This window comes from Lytechinus variegatus, chromosome 4, assembly GCF_018143015.1.
Source record: "Lytechinus variegatus isolate NC3 chromosome 4, Lvar_3.0, whole genome shotgun sequence".
NCBI classification, from domain to species: Eukaryota; Metazoa; Echinodermata; class Echinoidea; order Temnopleuroida; family Toxopneustidae; genus Lytechinus; species Lytechinus variegatus.
Genome location: NC_054743.1, coordinates 23,139,750 through 23,160,551, shown reverse-complemented (window position 1 = coordinate 23,160,551; position 20,802 = coordinate 23,139,750). Strand labels below are relative to the sequence as shown.

Here is a 20,802-nt window from a genome sequence, read left to right as displayed (position 1 = left end):
TAGTATTCTTCCCTGTAATGTCCTCCGATATTTTTCTTCTCATCACGACCATTGTATTTTTCTTCAAACGATGGGAAGTGCGGACGAACACATTTAGTTAGTTAAATCGGATACTGAATTCTATTTAAAAACAATGAATTGCCAGATGTTTGGAGAATGAATTCCTAAACCATTTAAACTATATGAATAAGTTTCTAAGATCATTGTAAATTATTCATTTTACTAATAAATATAATTGTAAAGGAGTATTCCATTTACAACCATATTTTACTAAGACGAATTAAAGGTTTCTGTATGGAAGGCTCTCGCTCTACATGGATTGTATCCGATATAAACTCAATCTGTTTCGCAAAGAGTTTATATGACGTTCTTCGCATTCCTACCGTTCCGCAGCCGAACGTTATACAGCTCGTATCGTCACATAATGAATACCAATCTAAAGCATCTATAGAACACCCATAGAAGTCACACGGGAAAGCTAACAAGGTAAAGACACTAATGATGGCCTAATTATTTGATTGGTAGTCCTGTGTTTTTTCATGTTTTTTTAAGATCATTTCCGGACAAAAATGCATCCTTTCATTAACGCGGGAAAAACTTGACCACATATCCGTAAGTCATACGAAGTCGCCATTGAGGCTTTGCAAAGAAAGGCCGAGGTCGTCTGCTGTTTGTGTGTGTTTTCTTTTAAAATGCTTCATTTGCGAATCGTTAAGGAAGAGAGAAACGTGTGTTTTCTTAAAGCTTGCTGATGAAGTGTATGGATCTTTGATATACACCTTCTTGCATTTTTCTGAGTACCTATAAGGGAACGACACACGGTTGGAATTAAAAGCCATGTAAGTATCAAAGCGATTGTTGTTATGAATAGCTGGGCGGAGAGCACGTGTTGTGTCAGGCGATGTGATATATTACCATCGATACGAGTATGTGCACTCGTCGATGTATGGCCACGTAAACGATGAATTTGTGAGTATGAGTCTCATTGATGGTTCAGTTTTCTCTACCTTAAATTTTAATGATATAATTAGTATTTCAATAATATTACCCCAGTTGTTTCTTATTAAAACTTATTAAAACATAAAACATACCCGTTATACCTTTCAGATAATATACAGAGAAGAGAATGCAAAAGCGAAATGTCGTAGTGCTAATGATGTCACCGGACAACGATATACTAGGCCAATATGTGAAAGTACACACAGTTTTTAAGCTTTTGTATTTTTATCGATATTTTGGGGGTCGTGTTCTATGTAGCAATACATTTAAATGTATCTGGACCACTAAAGTGGGATCGAGTTGCGTTGGGTATCAAAAAACCGTGTGGGTGTGTGGGTGGATTGAGGGTCTGCTGTGGTGCTGTTTTGTTTTCTCTATGTATTGTCTAGCGAAATATTTTGTTTTACTCGATGTTCATGTGATATTTTTGTTTTGAATAATGGAAGATTTGTACGCGTGTGTGCGCTAGTGTAGACGTGTGGGTGTGTGTGTGTGAGGCGAGAAGCCCATATGCCATAAGTTCATGGATTCATTTAGCTTATCTTAAAACAATCGAGAAAAGTTAAGTCCTTTTTGCGTTAGAGAAGGGTTATTTTCATTTTATTGCAAGATAATATTTTGTATTTATTTTGTATTTACATTCTTATTCAATTACTATATTCTCAAAAAGTCATGTTAGTATGCCAACATGAAGAGGATTTTATCTTTCCTTTCGTTGAAATATCAACAACTTAAGGTGCTAAAAGCTTTGTAAGAAATCTAAATGTCTTGCTCATTTAAATTTGAAACCAGAATTATTACGGTACGTCGGAAAACGATAGGCCCATAGGCCTCATGCCATACTTACGAAACCCTTTAAGATTACCTCGGCTTGGTTAAGATGGAAGTAATCACAAAAGACTAGGGTCGAGGAAGAATATTAAACAGTTAAAGAAAGATGAAATCGAGTCGATTGACCCATATTTATCATGTTCATCGTCAGTCTATACCCTGGTAAATAGCAGCGTGGGCGTATACTTTGTATAATGTGCTTTGTAAGGCCTGCATGAACTGGACAATGCTTATCTATAATCTTTCAAAGGCTATATATCTTACTAATGAACTATTTTCATGTTTGTCTAGTTTATGGAGGAGAAAGATTTAAAGAGAGACGCATTATGGTGAAAAAGAGAAAGTGGGAGAAAGAAAGTAGGATCTGGAGGGAGAGGGGGAGGAGACAGAGAGGGGAGAAAGAGAGGAGGGTCGGAGGATACAAATTAAACAAATTTATGAGCTATTGTCAGGTAAAAGAAGATAAAAACTGCTGATGGCCCTCCTTTCCTCGCCATTACCCGCCATGAAATTGAAGAGAGGGGGAGAGAAAATGAGAGGGGAATTTAGGGTGTGAGTGTGTGTGTTTGGGAGAGAGAGCAGGAAGGAGATGGAGATATATAAGACAAGGGAGAAATCGAGGGTGTCTGGGAGAGAGAAAAAAAAGAGAAGGAAAGAAAGAAAATTCAATGAAGAAACAAACACAGAAAAAATAAGAGAGAGAGAGAGATGGGAGAAAGGTAAAGAGGGTTAAGGGGGAGGGGGGGGGGGGGTAGAGAGAATGGAAATGGTCAAGAGGATTTTCTACTGACGTGCAATCCTAAGAATGGTATCTTCCAAGGATATATCCCTGCTTGCTACAGCGTGATAGAGAATAAAGTAGGCGCAGGCAATAACCTTATCAAACTAACACTAACAAATATACCTTGGCAGATGCTTTCGCTGATAGATAAAGAAACCTTCTCAAAGTCAACACTGGAGAGAGGCTCTTCAGTAGGCTCATCAGTTCTGCTATTCATATAGGTATAGATATATATAGCCTTTCTGCGTGATTTCTCGTAGTGACGCAATATTACAGAACTAAGATTTAGGCTCTTGTCTATCTAGGGCCAGCCATGATTCCATTCAGTTATCTAAAGTAGATGTAGAATTCCTGTATTGATATAGAGTTAAGTGAATAAATGTTTTATGGGATTAAATAAAAGACACAAGAAATTGGGAAGATAATGCAGTCAACTATATTTTATGGGTAGGCTAGTTCAGATGTAGATGTACGATGGCACAAAGGAACAATTCCTCTTAATCCCCCGCTCGGATATGCCTCGCTCTTTCTGAGACTTAAAAGTGAAAACAATTTATTGTCAAATTTCTCAACAATTACAACGGAACCTATTTCATAGCTACTACAAACTCTTTCATTTGATTATCAGATTTCTTGAAGTTATTTTTTTTTTTTTTGGGGGGGGGGCACTTAATAACGGCCATGATTCAGGCGATAGCTCTGTAGAAAAGTTTTAATAGTGGGGTGAAATTTAGCTGCTCCTGTGAAATAACATCTTTTACGCTATCATGGCTGTGACATTAGAATGGCAATCCGCAGCTGCGAAAATCTTTTGCTTGTAATCTCCAATCTTCCGTTGCCACTTCAACTTATCATGTGACCGATATGAAAAAGAAACGACAATCAAATCACGTGGGTTGTTTCATTACGTCTTATCTGGTTTGTCACAATTTCTTGCCTGAGAGACATCAAAGGCGATAACTAACTTATCATTGGGGGAGGTGGATGTGAGATGAAACATATCGAACCGTTTGACATTGTGATGTATGGTGGGAGTTACTGCGTGAAAAATCCAATCGTGTGAAGAACAGCAGTACATCATAATTTATTTAGCATGTTTAGTGCACTGCAGTGTCATTAAAGTTCTTCATTGTAACAAAGCATATTTTATACCACAAAAAAATCCTTAGCCACAATTCAGTGGGTTGGATATTTTTTTAAATTGCTTGAATCAGTTTTCATAAGAATTTACTCTCTTCGACGTCACATTTCAAAGGGAATGTGCATGTGTGAATCTACTATAGCGTGCTGAAATATTCATTTAGGCGTTTATTTCTTTGCAGCACAGTTATATTGTTGATTTTTTAATGATTAGAAAACAAAACAACTACCATCCATTTTCAATCTACAATCTAGCAGTCACATCGATGAAACCGCCTCCAGAGCGACCAAAACTAGTACACGTTATGCTCAATGATATACCATCGGTCGGTATGGAGTCGGTTTCACTGATATGACTGACATTAGTAAGGAACTAAGGAACTTTTTTTTTCAATGTAGATCATGACGACTACCTTTAAATGGCAGAATATCAAACGTCTTGCCGGGGTAACATTAGCAAGTTTACAACAGGGACGGATTCTATAGAAAGCAAATCTATAGAAAATGCCCGTAAAATCTCAATGGACAGCTTCGAGGTCTTTGTCGAAAATTAGTGAACCCAGATCGTCCAAAGATTCGGAGCTGAAGAAAATTTTCAAATACGCCGTTTTTCCAGAGTCACAGCGACGCTGTTGTTTTGTTTCACAGATTTTCGACAACGGCTGCTTTGTCATGAAGGGCTTTCGACAATAGATTATCTACGTTCCAAAGAGCGCCTGCATAGTGGTTGTGAAACACCCCTGATTACTATATACTCCCCAACCATGTCAAGCATTTTTTTTCGTGTGCACACGATCGTGATGATAATAACAAAATAGCCGGGGAGTGTTTCATCAACATTTTTGTCCGACAATTTGTCAGACCTGACAACTTTCCTTGATGTTGATTGGCTGAGAAGCACTGTTACTATGGCAACTGTCGGATAAAATGAGACTTGTCGGATAAAACGTCTGACAAGTCCTTTCATGAAACGCTCCCCAGAAATTAATCCGGTAAGCTGAAGGATATACCCTTGAATATCAAGCTTATTTGGATTCATTCCTCATTATAAAAATGGCTTCCCGTACAGGAAGATAAGGATCGCAACTTTGATTAATAGCAAAGACAAGGAATTAGAGCAAGATCGAATTCCTTAAGATTCATAATTAGGGTCTTGGAAGCCATAAGTTGTTTTTTGATTGAGAGCTTTCGCAACGTTTTTTTTCTTTTATCATGTTTATAACGGAATACAAGAATCTAATCAAGCACGATACAAAAACTGATAAGGAAAACATGTTTGAGTCCACTATTGTTCAACACATGCATGTAGCTGAGGTGTAATATCCAATCAAGATAACCAATATCATACTTCTATCAATTTGTTTGATCATGTTAAAAATAATTTTATCAATTAAATTGATAAAAATAATCAGTGCCTCATATACATGTAGTTTGATTAAATCTTGATTAAGTGCAAATAGGATAGATACTTAACGCCGAGAGGAGGTCCTGTGTATAGCAGTATACCTTCATTATCTAATTAATCAATTTATTTATTTTGCTTTTATATTTCTTTTTGTCTACCAATACAGCTTGGGTAGGGCGCTGGATCAATTATGAAAGAATCATCTTAAGTCAGTCAGATGCCATATCAAGTAATCCCTCCAGCCTCTTCGGTAGTTCCAGCTAACTAAATTATCGACGCACAAAATGGCGTCCCTGACTTTAACGCCGTCGGAAAATCCGTTTTTAGTCACAACCCCGCCTTCGAACGTCGAACCGACGTCGCTTCCACCACCATCGAGCGCGTCATCGTGCCCACCATGGGAGACGGCACAGAGCATCGTTTTCCAACTGGCGTCAGTCGTACTCCTTATCGCTTTCGCTGCTCCTTCTACGAACGGCACAGCGAAGTTGGTGACACACACTCTGTTTGTAGTGGGTTTCGTCATCATGGCGGCGTGGGCGTGGCATTACATCTGCGCGCATGACATTTTTGGCTGGTGCCTTGTTTTCGCTGCTCTCAATCTATGTCACACGATCTATCTCTCCTGGACTATGCGACCGGTGAACCTCACCCCGGAGCAGCGAGAACTCTACAACAAAGTGTTCAAATCCTTTAAAGTGCCAAGACATGTCTTCAAGAAACTATGCTATTATGGAAAAATCACCTCTCTTAAAATTGGAGAACATTATTCAGAAGAGGGCAAATCGCAGTGCGTTCGCCTTTCGATGCTTTTAATGGGAAAGTGAGTTGATTTGTTTGGATCTCTTCAATGTAAATCCTTATGCAATAGATATGAAAAAAATATTTTGGTCCCTTATGGCACTTATGGGAAAATTTGCATACATAACTAGAAGAATAGTGGTTTATCGAAGTAGCAGCATGTAGAGAAAGTATTAAACTACATGAACATTGAATCATACAAGACACATAATTCTGTAACAGTGCCTACCGTAAGGACACTAGTATTCAACCCGTTTGGAGAGTTTCCTCAAATATATAGAAATATAGAATTAACCTGAATTTCAGACCCGTCTTATTTCCAAGACCAAATGCTGGTTATTCTTTTTCCATTATTTTTTCTTCAACCAGTCGACTGTGTGCGCGGGCGATCGAATTATATGGCGATATTTTTTGGCACTAGTATTCAATCCGTCGGCAATAGTATTCAACCTAGCAATGAAAGAAGGCCCTGTCTCTTAATCTGCCCTTGTCCCATCCGACTATAGACTAGACCATTTGAGATGAGACCAAACAAGGAATTAATCAAAGCCAGAGACTTACATAGATCTAGCTCTAATTTAGCGATCTAATCCCTTTTGAGATTTGGTATCTGTCCTCACTAGGTTGATTACTAGTGCCATTCAGTGCAAAAGGACATCGCCGCATAATTCGATCCTCTGCGCATACAGTCGACAGATTGATAAAGAAAATACCTACAACAGATTACCCTGGAAATAACAAAGGTATGAAATTAAGATAAATTCCCTATTTCTAAATATTTTCGGGAATGTGTCAAAATCTTTGAATTATGCTGGGTTGAATACTAGTGCTCATACGGTACATACTGTAATTATGTTAGATTTCGCCTATATAACAAAATAAAACCCTGCCCTGTGATCTGTCTATTCAAAGTTTTGAATTTATTTCTTAATTATTTGGTTCCATCACTCTTTCCCAATGTCACTTCTCCATTAATTTTGTGTGCCAAATCACTGTTTTATCATGCGCAGAGTAAAGGTCTTCTGTGAAGGGGAGTTTTTACATCATATTGTGGAAAGACAGTTCTTAGATTCTCCCGAGTGGGATTCATGTGAGAAAAGTGAAAAAGCAGAACTTTTTCAGGTAAGTGACCCCCCCCCCGCAAAATCATCGTGCCGTTGGTCATAATTTATAGAGGAATAATCCAATTATACAATCATCTGCGTCAAAAGAATCTATTACCTCAATTGATTTATTAAATAAACTAATTCATTGGTGGCAAGACAGATAATGAATTGAAGAAACAATGAGAGATTCAATACTCTCGTTTAATGTGACTGATGGATATAATTATTTACCTTATGATGTAAAGAATTCATACTTTGTACACACTTCTTATGTCATATAGCTATACCCATGACACTGTATTACAAAAAAATGTATGCATAGAGTCCTTTTGTACACGATCTAGATGTCGTTGGAAATTCTTTAAAGATCCAAAGACCTTCCTTTAATTCCATTTTTTCTACATCACTCAATTTCCTTTTCAGTAATCTATTCTTACCGCCTACTTACCTGTTTCGCAGTAGACATAAGGGAAAAGGGAAAAGCATGCAAACATCTCCTTTTTAAACTCTTCAATGTTACCATGGTTAGCGCTAATTGTAATTTTGTGAGTTACCTTTACTCTACTTCAACTAAAATCTTTACTGTTATTTTATGAAAATCAAACAACGGGGTGAACAATGATGTTTGGATATGTTCGATTATATCACAAATTTGTGAGGACCCGCCACTTTGAATAATTAAAGAAAGAGTTTAATCGACATTATAATGAGAATGTCATTAACATCCGAAGAGTTGATGGGGTTAACCAAACAGATATAATCATGCATGCACGACACAGATGGTATTCAACCCAAAGAACCAACCACGCCAAGCACTCACATTCACGACATTTGCTTTTATATCTTATCATACGAATATGAAATATAAAATTACTTCTATTTATAATACAGAACATAGTTTTATATGAGTTTGAACATGTGCAATTGCCATGTTTGCAACTCATATTCATTCAATCACTAGCTTCTTTGCTGTTAAATCTATAAATAGAACTCGTATAAAACGCATTATAACATTTTAGTGTGTGATATAACAGGCTCTTTCATTTGGAAATCACCTATCAAGCTATGCATAATAAATCTGCTTTGTGAGATTAATCGATTATATTTCTTGCTAGTTTTACATTGTAATTGGGTGAAATTTGCTTTGTTATTCTTCTTTGATTTTTTTAAAATTCATAATCGGTTTGTTGTTGGGTGGACTCAACCTTCCATTCTATACCTCCATCCATCACATCTTTAGGTGACCCTGACGGCTTCCACCTACTGCCGATACATAACCTGGCACCGTGATCAACTACATGACTTCCTCGAGAACGAACCCTACCTGAAGCAGGTCTTCACTAACCTCATCGGAAGCGACATCAGCAAGAAGCTCTTTATGTTGACTGAGCGAAACCTCAACCAAAAGGTGAGCACGGGATTTGGGGCCTCGTTTAAAAGAGTTTCATCTGAACGCATAAAAAAAATAAGTGCAGCAGCCCAAATCGGTGCAATGTGACTGGTTGGATATTAATTTTCATTCGGTAATATTAGAGTTGTGTTTAATTGTACCTCTTTTTGCCATGAGCCCCTGATTATTTTATATCAGAAAGAAGCATTTCAGTTCAATATCAACCAAAAGTTGAGACAGACTCTACACGCTCTGCAGGGGTCCTGTTACCGGAAAGAGTGTTTTGAACGCATGCGATGACACCAAACGCAGTCGACAATGTAAGCTCTTTTGATTGGTGGAATTCAAGAAGCTTTTAATTGTAATGATTTCTTCTACGGTTCCACGATTATCAGTAAAAATTATTTTCAAAATGAAAGAGCGTAACCTCATCGAAAGAGACAAAGTCTCTCAAAGTCTATTCCATCTTGTACATCTACTTTTTCCGGGGACTGTTGCTGAAAGAGGTGCGTTTCTGCTAATTTGAACAAATCAAAACACAAATCCCGAATACTCAATTTTGATTGGTTGATTTGAATATTTTGGTTGCGTTTGATTCCAATTCTTTATGCAATGGGCCCCTGATAATTTAAAGGAAAAGTCTGTGCCTGAAGCATGTAGTAGTGTGTTACAAATTTCAAATAATCTTTCAAATTTGTAAATAAGGTCTTTGTATGTCTTAAGTTGTGTTTGGCACTCAATCGCAGTTGACTAATAATTTGCGCCTCTAATATTACATGTAGCGATATATATACTCTTGTCATGCTTGTCTTTCTATATATTTTTCTTTAAGGTTGTGTATTTCGTAGGGTGTAGTAAAGCATAACGGTCTTAAATTCATAACAAACAATAAAATACCAAAACACTTATGTTGAGCAAAACCTTTTGTTGGAAATATTTGTACGAAACCATACTGTTATCTTGTGACTCTTCAGACACAGAAATTGTGTTATAATCTAAGAAGGGGCACTCAAATTTATGACAACTGTTTAAGTGCAAATAAAATGGGTCCTATGACAAGCATAAATAGTTGCTTCCTTGATAATGAGACGATTGGGCCTCTTCCTGCTAATTTATTTGATGAGCACGAAGGTTTCGCTAGCCAGAAAATTAACGCCATCGCATGAATCCGACAGATCAGGGGCCCGTAACACAAAGCTTAGAAAGGTCGTAGAACATTTTTCTACGTTTGATTGCATAGACCACAATGTACAAATAGTCATGAAAGTCAAGCGTACGATTAATCACTAACCTTTGTGTTATGGGACCCAGGTTGTACTCCTATCAATGGCCATTGATGTGCTGGGTAATTAAAGAAAAAAAAACGATAAGACTGTGTTAATTAAAATATACATTACAACACAAGCATAAATCTAGCAATAAAAGTATTGAACAGGGAACTTGTGTGAAAAATTAGAGTTTTCAATTATCTTCCATCTTCTTATATTGTGTTCAAGATAGGCGAGGTCTAGGGTGAATGCTAAAATTGTTATTACAAAAAATATTTTTATTACCTAAGAAAGTATTTGTCAAGGAATTTATTTGCGCATTTAGCTGAATAACTTTTTTTATAAATTATAATTGTTTATTGCCTTATGTAATCATAGAAAATATGCAAGTGTTAATCAATTTGTTTATTATTATCAGTGACATTCGATTTGCGTTGAATATTCACATCATCGCACGTGGTGATGCACTGACTTTCGCTTGCTCGTTAGCGATCGAGTGGATAATTATAATCTATTTGCAATATTGCTTGGTGCGTCTTAGTTTCCATGGCAACTTCCAATGACTCCGAGGTTTTAATCCAAGATTGTGGTCTTGGAAGTGGTTCTTTTGGATAGGACGCTTTGTAAGTTACCGACAATCAACGTGGTCATTATGAGACAGAGTCATAACAGAAAGGAAAAATCATTATACGTGTTTGGCCAATGGCAAAAAGTGATTTTAGGCTCTCCCTTCCCATTTTGAAAACAAATCAGGAAACGAGACCCGCTGTTTGATCGGGTTGGTTTCCGTTTCAAAACATTAAATAGCAAGGCTGACTGGAAAGAAAGATTTTAATGGGGTGGAGGAAATACTTAATCGGTTCTTTTGATATTTTGAGAGTAAAATGCTTTGGAGGCAGTGATATCTTTTCGATTTGTGTTTGGTAATACCGAAAATAATAATAATAAATATGGTCTAAAATGCGCCAGAGGAGAGTTTTAGGAAACGACAAACATGATGAAGAAAGAAGAGAGACAAAAAATCAAAAGATATTTCATTCAAGACGGAATAACGTTTTGTGAAAAATATGTTTTACACTTACAATGATGATTTTGTATTACGTACAGTGATGAAGTAAATACAAAATCCCCCCCCAAAAAAAAATGAGAAATAACAATAATTATATATATATATATATATACCTATATATATATTATATTCAAAGTTTAATAATGAGCCTTACTCTTCATCAATAGTTATTAGAGCCCACTTATTAATTTTGCTGATTATTATTTAAAATTATGTTTACGTTGGCAGTCCGTTTGTTTCTTCCCTGTGGGTTTTTAAATGATAAGGAATTCAATCTTAATTCAAACAAAATATGATCAATGGATCAGTTGTTCAAGGTAACTGAGCTATAGATCGTAATCTAGTAATTTGGATATGAAAGTACACGTTGAATGGTATACCCGTTTCGTAATCATTGACACTTCCTCGGAAACGACGAAATATGTCATCTCTTTCCATCTTTATATGTAATACTACATAATTCAAGTAAATACACAACCTTTGGCAAATGGGTTTAAAAGTTAGTATCAACACCCCTCCCCATTGATTTCGTATTCTGACTTGTGTTTAGGTGGCCCTTTCACATCAATGGCTGAATGTCAATGATATCGTACCACCACAGTCAGTCCGGTGATACCAACTCCAGACTGATCAAATCTATTACGTTATTACCAATGGCAAACCGTCGGTCGGTTTGGAGTCGGTTTCGTTGGTGTGACTGAAGCAGGACATATCGGTAATCATAAGAGCATTTCGTGAAACAAACATCCAGTACTTTCTCACTTTATTACTGTTATAAGCTACTGAAATCATTGCATCTAATTTTTGTCAGTAAATTTGTCAGTGAATATCCCTGGCAAGATGATTCATGAAACACCCCTCTTGCATAATAGGAAGCCATAACCGTTAAGTAAGAGCTGCATGGTAATAACTGTTGGTAACATGATGGGGATGAGGTTGACGCCAAGACGGGGAATGAATCCTATTATCTTCTTGAATGACCTCGGTTTAATCTAATGAATTAAGCGTGTTCATTAAATGATATCGAGTGTATAATAAACCCCTTCTGTCTTCAATCAATCGGGATGTTCCCTTGATATGACAATTAAAATGTCAGCGAAAGAAAATGACTTACGCGTCACTGTGCCAGTAGGCAAGTTGTAATTATTATTATTTTCAATACTAGTATTACTATTGTTATCGGTATTGCAATGTGCTATCTATAATCATGAAAAAGATAAGAAAAATGGCATTCGGTGAAGATTTGTTTAATAAAGATGTTCCTAAAGTTACACTAACTTTTCATAAACGATAGGAATATGAAGTATTAACATGTTGGTCAAATGCTGCAATTACAGAGTATAAAGTCCAAACTCCACTCTAAGTTTCAAATTGTTAAAATGTTGGGTTTCAACTTACATGTATTAGGAGTGTTAAGTGGGTACTTGAAAACAGGCGCCATAATTGTAATTATAAATCCGAAGGTTTCTCCATTTTGAAGTGGTAATGTACATGATAATTTATTTCAAATAATCGTTAATAGGTGCTGGAAATGCATTAATACGGAAAGTGTTGCCATCCGCTCTTCTTAATGATTTCACTAAAATGTGTTTATGTTCAATTCGGCAACATAATGTTATTAGAAATATAGCGGTGATATCATTTGGATAGCTTTAAAGGATCGTTAACTTTGTGACCAGCAGATTAAAAAAAAAATCTCAAACTAAGATGAAACATGTGCATGAGTGCCTGTATTTGTCCTACAAAACCCTGAAACAGATCACAATATAGGATGAAAACTCTAATTTAGACGCAAGTAAAAATTTATTAGCCTGATTTTGAGAACCGTCTATAAGACGCATTCAGCTTATGCCCCGTTTCCCAAATTCAAAAAGTCTGTTAGCTGTGTTCACTCACTTCTGCTGTGCTTATCTCCTTTGCACACACCATTATTGGCTGCATTGTGCATTCAGTGTACATACACACTGAATGTAGATCATGCTGGTTTCATCTAGAGTTGGTGTGTTGTGGTGCACAGATTTGCTGTATACACCTATTCATTGAAACCAACCCCATTACTTTCAAACTTTGGTTTACATCTCCATAGTTTCAAAATAGTTTCTTTTGATAAGATACTTTGAAACTTCATGGATTGTATTTTTACACTATAAGCCTAATGTTTAGCCCATTTTTAAGAACCAAATTGAGATTTTTTTTTATCAGAACATAGTGTAATGATCACTTTAAGCGTGGTGCTAAATATAATTAAAAGATTCGCATCATTTCTTTCCGTGGTGAAGATAGGATCGCAGGATACATTTCAATCATATAAACTTCTAATACCTTCGAATAAGAAGAATATAAACTTCTGCTTGCGTTTATGTCTTGATTTATGCCAGTCAATGCCAAATTTAATGAAAGTGAAATATTTAGCATTTCACATCAGAATATTAACAAAATACTTGAATTTTGAAATAAATAATATGACAATATCATTACCAGAAATAATGGAATATTTAGTTTGCTATAAACATGAATCATTGTACATTTGAATAATGAATAATTTTGAGAAAATAAATTGATAAAAGTGCTATGCATTAATAATCAAACAAAAATGAGAATGAAGTAAATAAGATCTTGAAATAATTATACTGAAACGTACCTTGTAGTTTTTCATTCCCAACTTCCTCACTTTCATGGCTTGAAAGAATGATTTTCATCTTACTTTTGTTGATAAGCATAGATACGCCTAATGGCTTTGATTTCTTAAATGCAAGTTATATCTTATAATTATTATACTTACCAAATACGATAACAGAGCGTAAGTTTAGGGACGTAATAAAGTTATGTGCTAATAATTGGGGAAATTTTCAAACAACTGAAATACAATCTTTAACCGTTAAAATAAATTGAAAATCAGGGGACATTTTCAATGAGATAAGTGGCAGTTCATCACCCCCATATCTAACTCAATGATTAATCACCCAGCATTAGAGTAGCAATTATCATCCCTATATACTCCCTCCTACCGTTCTTATCTACGCAAACAAACCAGATGTTCTAAGCCTCATTGTCTATATACGGGCATCATCATGTATGTAAATGTCGCGCTACCCTGAGAGAGACCCGTCAGCGTGGTTCGTGGGGAGGGGGGGGGGGGTTTCTGGTGAAGGGGAAGGGGAGTATCTCAATGCAATGTACAGCGAGCGGACGCTGTGAATGCACGGGGAAGATTTCAGCGCTACCCCATTTCGACAGAGGCTACATGTATATAATATTCATGCAGTGGTGTATTTGGGCAAGGGGGCAGATGTCCCGAGGCGTCAGGGGCGCCCAAAGGGAAAAGGGATAGATGAGTTGAAAAAAATATGCAAATAAGAAAGGGGAAAGATGCAAATGAATAATTTTAGTTTGTAAAAACAAATTTATTTACAGAATATGACAGAATATGATAGCTTCATAGTCAATAATTTTTCTATGAATTATGTTTGATATTTACGGTTGTAATTATAAATGATTATACGGACCTACGTTAGTAATACGTGATAAATTATTTTTTTCAAAGATTTATTATTGGTTTTTAATCCCTTTCCATCTATTTTACAGGTAGAGTGCCATACTTTTGTGCATACGTATTCAATTTCGTGATATGGTATGAGTCTTTACCAATTGGAACATAGTATTCATAATACATAGTCTCAGCAAAACACACTTTCTTGGGATATAAGCAATAGATATAAAATTATGTTGAATTGATTACACTGTAATGTACCTCACGTACACTCACAGCAAGCTCATATATCTTTAGGACACATTCATAAGGGCCTACAACTTTGAAATATTTTGTCACATAGCAGTAACTTTGTCATAATATTGCGCTCGTGAGCGTCTCCAGTAGCTCATTATTAAGGGGATTTTCTCCTCGAAGCAAGAAATTGCCACTAAATAAGTCCTTGTATATATACTGTTTAGTTAGTAATTCATCTAGTTGGGATATAAAGTATAAACTTTCCAGAAAGCACAATCCAATATTCAATCATTTTCTTGTTGACATATTGGATAATTGGATGATTTACAGGGATACAGAGAACAGAAACAAGCTAGAGTAAAATATGCTTGGTTCCAAAAGAGATCTGATGCATACAGGAGTTGTGCTAGGGTAATTTGATGGGAGGGGGGAGGGGGCATACGAGCTATTTTAGTTCAATTCATATATAGATTTAAACGACCTATACTCTTCTTTTTCATGCTTTTCTTAGTTCCTTTCTTCTCCCCTTTCCTCTCCTTGTTTTCCTCTTTCTCACATCGCCCGCTTTCACTACTTGAACAATTACTGGGTGGAGGGGGGGGGGGGGGGGTCCTCACCACCCCGTAGCACTGCCCGGATGCATGTGATAATTAATTAAAAAAAATAATTCCTTGCGGCCCATTTCGGTTTTTTCTATCATATATCGTGCTGGAAAGAACGCAGTGTGATTTTTTTTTTTTTTTTTTTTTATAATTTTTTTTTTGTTTTGAAGTAGTATTTATTAAAACATTCAGTTCAAAATCATACATACAATAGTAAATTAACAAAACATTGTTCACAAAGTCAAATAAATAATTATTCATAATACAAAAAAGAATTGTACAAAAAAAAATACAGAATATAACATTCGCGTCATCAGGAACAAAATAGTTATAACAAAATAATTCATAGTGACGCAATTGAACTGAATGAGTAAAACAAAGTAAAGCCCTCCTATCCCAACTGCCCCTCCCCCCACATCCCATCCAAGCCCAGGAAGCGCGACCTGCTTCCCTCCCCTCAACCCTACCCTCCATTTCAGTCTAACTGTATGGTTGAACTTTCTTAGCCTCAGCATCCCTAGAAAATAAACTTGTCCCATTTTCTGAAATGATTTGTTAATAGACCTCTCTGTTCAGCTAGTTTTCTTTCTTCAAGTCTATCTTCTTGTATTTTTTCCTTGATATGGTTAAGGGTCGGTGGATCTTTTGTGTTTCTACTATTTTTTAAAATCATATACTTTATGAGGATTATTATGTGATTTAATAATTGAGCCTCTCCTTTAGTTGACCCTTCCACGCCTACGTGTACACCTTTTTTATCTATATTTGTAATGATAGGGAGTTGAAGCATGTTCCCACATTCTATCCATATAGTTTTTATTTTATCACATGAAAAGAATATATGATCATATGTTTCTTCTTCTTTACTGCAGAATGAACATAAATCATCTGTTGTCATTTTAAATAAATATAAATATTTTTTTGTGTATAGTATATTGTGTAATATTTTAAATTGAAATTCTCTGAGTCTGCTGTTCAGAGTCGATTTTCGTGGTCTTAGAAAAATATCAGATATATCCTTGTTTGTTAAATTATATTTTTCCTCAAGTTTTTTAAATGCTTGGGGTATATCCGATTTCATACTTACAAGAATATCATATATTCTTTTTGATGTGATGTCTTGCAAGTCAAAAGTCCTGCCTTTTAATTGAAAATCCAAAATTAACTCACTATCTATAGAACTTTGACCCCCTTTTTTCAGCGAGTCCTTCCAAAAGTATGGAATGTTATTAAAAATTTCGAGTATCTTTTCTATTTCAAAACGATCCAAACCCATTTTTTGAAAGGTCGAAATAGACTTAATCTTCCCATCTTTATCTACAATATGATGGAGTTTATAAATTTTCTTTAAAAACAGCTTTTCATTATAATATGTTTGTCCTTTCAAACGGATGAACCTATTATTGAAAATGATCTCATTTCTTTTATTCTTCTCTTCTTTAAGTAAAAACAATTTCTTATTGAACCATACATCTAACATTTCTGTATAAAATTCTGGCAGTTCAAATCCTATCAAATTCATTGTGAGGTTACTAAAAAAAATTAGCAATCCTCCCATATCGTGTGCTAAGTATCTGAAATATTGTTTCCATTTCATTTTTGGCTCTCCCATTATAAGTCTTTTAATCCACATAATTCTTTGTGTCTTAATGAATAACTGAAAATTTGTCATTTTTAGACCAGCATGACCATAATCTAAATAAACAATGTCTCTTTGAATTTTATCTTTACCACCCCATAAAAATCCAAAGATCAGTGTATTAAGATCCTCTATTACCCATGTCGGGACAATGGTAAGAGAAGAAATGTATATCAATTTAGATAGTACAAATGTTTTAATTAACTGAATTTTGCCCATTAATGTCAAATCCCTTTGCTTCCACCACATCAAAATTTTCTTTATTCTACTAAGTATTTCTTTGTAATTTATTCTTACTTGACTTTCTCTATCTAATGAAAAATATATACCTAAGATCCTAACCATCTGCTCCACTTTACCAAAAGGTAAAATTTGATCTATTTGTTCATGGTGTCCCAGTAACATAATAAAGGTTTTATCTTTATTCATCCTCAAACCTGACGTTTCGGCAAAACATTCGAACAGCATATCTAACTTTTCAATGGACCGAGTGTCTTTTACAAAAATTGTCATATCATCTGCGTATAAAATTTGCTTAACTTCTGTATTTCCAAACTTGATTCCGTGAATTTCTGGATCAAGTCTTATTCTGTGATGGTGGACCGGTCACGATAGTGGTCTAAATTCAGTTGGATTACGTAACTTTATTCTCCTTTCTTTTCAGGGAGGGCGAGCAGATATAAGGCTGCCCAGTGCAGGCAGACGTCCGGCCAATAACTACGACATGTCGGGCCACCTAGCTGCGGGCACACGTGGGGCATGTGGTACTGGGATTCCGGTAATTCACAGGACCAGTGCTGGAGATGACCGCCCCATTGGTCGATCGGGAAGGGATATCGTACCAGGTGAGAAAACACTGTTAGGTTAGTAGCAGTGACGTACAGATGGGGGGCCTGGGGAACGCTTGCTCCTCCCCCCCCCCAATTTTTCAAGACCAAATCGGTTACAGGAATATTAGACCAAATGGAAATTAGACGGAATGGTAAATAGGCAAAGTTACAATTAGACTAAAAGTTAAACTGGCTGTAGACGAAATGAAATTTGACCATGTAGGATGAGGCTATAAAAACGGCCATTAGTAAAATCGGGTTTAGACCAAATTGAGAACAGCATCAGTAGAGCCCGTGGAAAGTTTGGTTTTTATTCACTTGGTCTAACAGCAGTCGGACTTCTCAGTTTGTCTAATAACACATGGGCTTAACCCATTTGGTATACTATTGGTCTTTGCAATTGGTTTAATACACAACTGATCTTATTCTCATTTGGGCTAATGACCAGTTCGTCTGATCAAGGAGTTAACTCCTTGGTCTGATAGCCAATTGCATTTGCAACTTTACATGATCTATTTTGATTGTTTGTTAAATTTTTGTTTGTTTGTGGTGTCCCGTCCTCCACAAATTGTCGCCTAAACGAGACGACAATTTGTGCAGGGGTGACAATTTGTGGTGCAACAGGGGACTGACTTCATGATCGAAGACGGAGTTTGTCGGACAGCAAAGCAATCGTGGAAACACACCCTATGGAGCACTTACAGTGTTATTGGGTCTTGTTTAGAGCACGATCTAATCATGTTCACAAAACCAAAGTATTGTCAGCATTAATGACATGGAAACCAGAAAGATGGAATGCAATCGCGACCTGGCATGCCTAAGAGCTCGGGTCAAAGCACATTGACCTCTACCACATGACCCCAGGGGGGGGGGGGGCACTCGACCAAAAAAGTGGTAGGGGTGTGCCTCGGGCGAGACAAAAAACGGGGGCCTTGGAGCGGGCTTATTGTAAAAAGGAGGGTCCTCGGAACGGGCTTCGGAACTACAAATGTTTGTGAAAACGGGGGTCCTTGGAACGGATCGCCATGCAGCGTGCGAGTGCGTATACATCCCTATAACGGGCAAGCGTGCATGATGCAGCTAGCGCGGCTCCGCCGGGTGCGCTCGCGCAGCGGCGATGGTCGGACAGCGCTCTGCGGCCGCTTTTCATAGCAGAGATCAATGCGATCGGAACGGTCTAACGAAAAATATGCGAAGCTTAGGAGCGGATTTCTTTCTTCTTTTTTGTCGATAAGAAGAAAATGCTATGCTTTGGAGCGGCTTTCTTTGTTCCTTTTCTCAAGAAGACAAAAATGCTGTGCCTTGGAACGGAAATTTGAATGTAAAAATGGGGTCCCATCCGCGGCACATACCCACTATGCATTATAAACTGAGTGCCCCCCGGGCACATGACCACTCGCAAAGCTCCAATTATTGTACAAACACCGTATATAGGTAGAAGTAGAATAGAAAATAGCATGAAATGTGTTCGATCATGAATAGTAAAACCCCTAATATGTTGCCATATACGGTAATACGAACTGTCTAATCTGCCAAATAGGTTTTTAGGGAAGTGTACTGAATATGCTGATGTGTTTCACTCTACATGTAGGCCTCGGCAAAATATCTTGCTGACCCCAACAGCGTTACCAAAGCTGCATCAAAATCTTTATCCGAGAGAGACTTAAACGGAGCTTGCTGATGCCGATTGAAGAGCTTAAATCCGTCTGACAAAAAAAAAAAAAATTGCCGCATCAGTCGATCAGTGTACTATTTGCTTTCCCACAAGAACATATCTGTTCATCCTCGTAATATCTACACCGTTCTGCCATTATATCTGGATATAGAGCTATGTACTTGACCGCAATCTTTAGTGCCAACCGCACTCAAAGACTCAAAGAATCAATTTTCATGATTATGATCAGCGAAGTTGAAAATAAAGTCTGGCATCCCACCAAGTAACTCTTCCTAATAAATCTACCCGGGATTTGCTGATATGTACCTCGCTCTGGAAAAATATTGGCCGTCGCTGCTTGAATGTTTGTCGGTTATGTTTTTGGTTTATGTTGTATTAGTTTCTGGTGGTTTTGTTACATTGTGGTTCGTTTTCCACATATTTGAAACTTTATGTGATGATGGAGGTGATTTTGACGATGATGATGATGAAGATGACAATCATGATGATGGTGATGAGATGATGATAATTGTGTTCACGATTTATTGTTTCTAGGAATTATTGTGATAGTTCTGGCTTGGTGTTATAAAGAACTGCTGTTACTGTGGTAACACTTGAAATCAACTTTAGCCGATATTAGATTACTTTAAACTCATTAACCCAACATCATATTTTGTCATTATCATTATTTTCCCAGTATAACAATGATGACGTCTTCATCAACTTCAAATTCGGTGCTTTTTGACTATCAAGAGTGATATAGATTCGATGCTGGACATCAGTCACATGCATGGGAGCCTGCTGGACACCCAGAAGAATTCTTCAACATGTGTCACCCAGTGCCAGGACTTTTAAAGAGGTTATGACTTTACATTGACCAGGAGGAAAATGAAACATCGATCGTTCTGAAAGTCGGATATTCGTCGAAGTGTCAGCATTAGAGAGTTTTTACTCACACGACGGATTTCGGAACGTAGAAAATATATTGACAAGTGCACGTCATGACAATGTGGTCTTTGTCGAAAGTTGGAGAATCCAATCAGCAGTGCCGTCTGTGAATCTGGACAAACGACATATTTGCAATTTTGTCAACTCCGAGACTTCGGACGTTCTGCTGTTCCAGTTAACCAATTTTCGACAAAAACCTCTCTTTATGATTTGACTTGCATTTTCAATACATATACTATGATCTCGCAATCGTCCTGCGTGGCGGTGCGAAAACACGCTATTGTGGGACGGCTTTCGATGCCACAGAACAAAGAAGATATATTGGAGATTCACATAGACAATAGTCTGATGAACATGACCAAGGAGACATAACTTATTTCATGTATTGTGAATATGACATATGCCTTGGCCGAACTCTTCAGCCATGACATCGAAATCTTGAAGGATCTCATTTTCCCACAATTTCAAACTGATTTTATGTTATGAGTTTTTTTTCAACATTGCACTTTTTTCACAAAACGAAAAGAAGTATACAGAAAAAAGACCAATGGTCCCGTTACCAGTGGTTTGGGAAGGATAGCAAATCTGTGGTTAGTGTTTGGAACAAATCAC

At 36.8% G+C, this 20,802-nt stretch overlaps 1 protein-coding gene across 4 annotated transcripts; it reads left to right on the top strand.

Annotated features, from left to right (window-relative positions):
- The first annotated feature begins 361 nt into the window (after positions 1–361).
- On the top strand, positions 362–20,726 carry LOC121413647 (popeye domain-containing protein 3-like). 4 transcript variants are annotated; one of them, XM_041606555.1, is made up of 6 exons: positions 362–486; positions 5,323–5,979; positions 6,968–7,079; positions 8,304–8,471; positions 17,423–17,603; positions 19,940–20,726. In XM_041606555.1, the coding sequence occupies exons 2-6, from the start codon at positions 5,441–5,443 to the stop codon at positions 19,942–19,944; spliced, it is 1,005 nt and encodes a 334-aa protein (XP_041462489.1). In that variant the 5' UTR covers positions 362–486; positions 5,323–5,440; the 3' UTR covers positions 19,945–20,726. The 4 variants fall into 4 exon arrangements, with proteins under 4 accessions (XP_041462489.1, XP_041462491.1, XP_041462490.1 ...); XM_041606557.1 differs by lacking the exon at positions 362–486 and adding an exon at positions 501–612; XM_041606556.1 differs by lacking the exon at positions 362–486 and adding an exon at positions 619–839.
- The last annotated feature ends 76 nt before the right edge of the window (positions 20,727–20,802 follow it).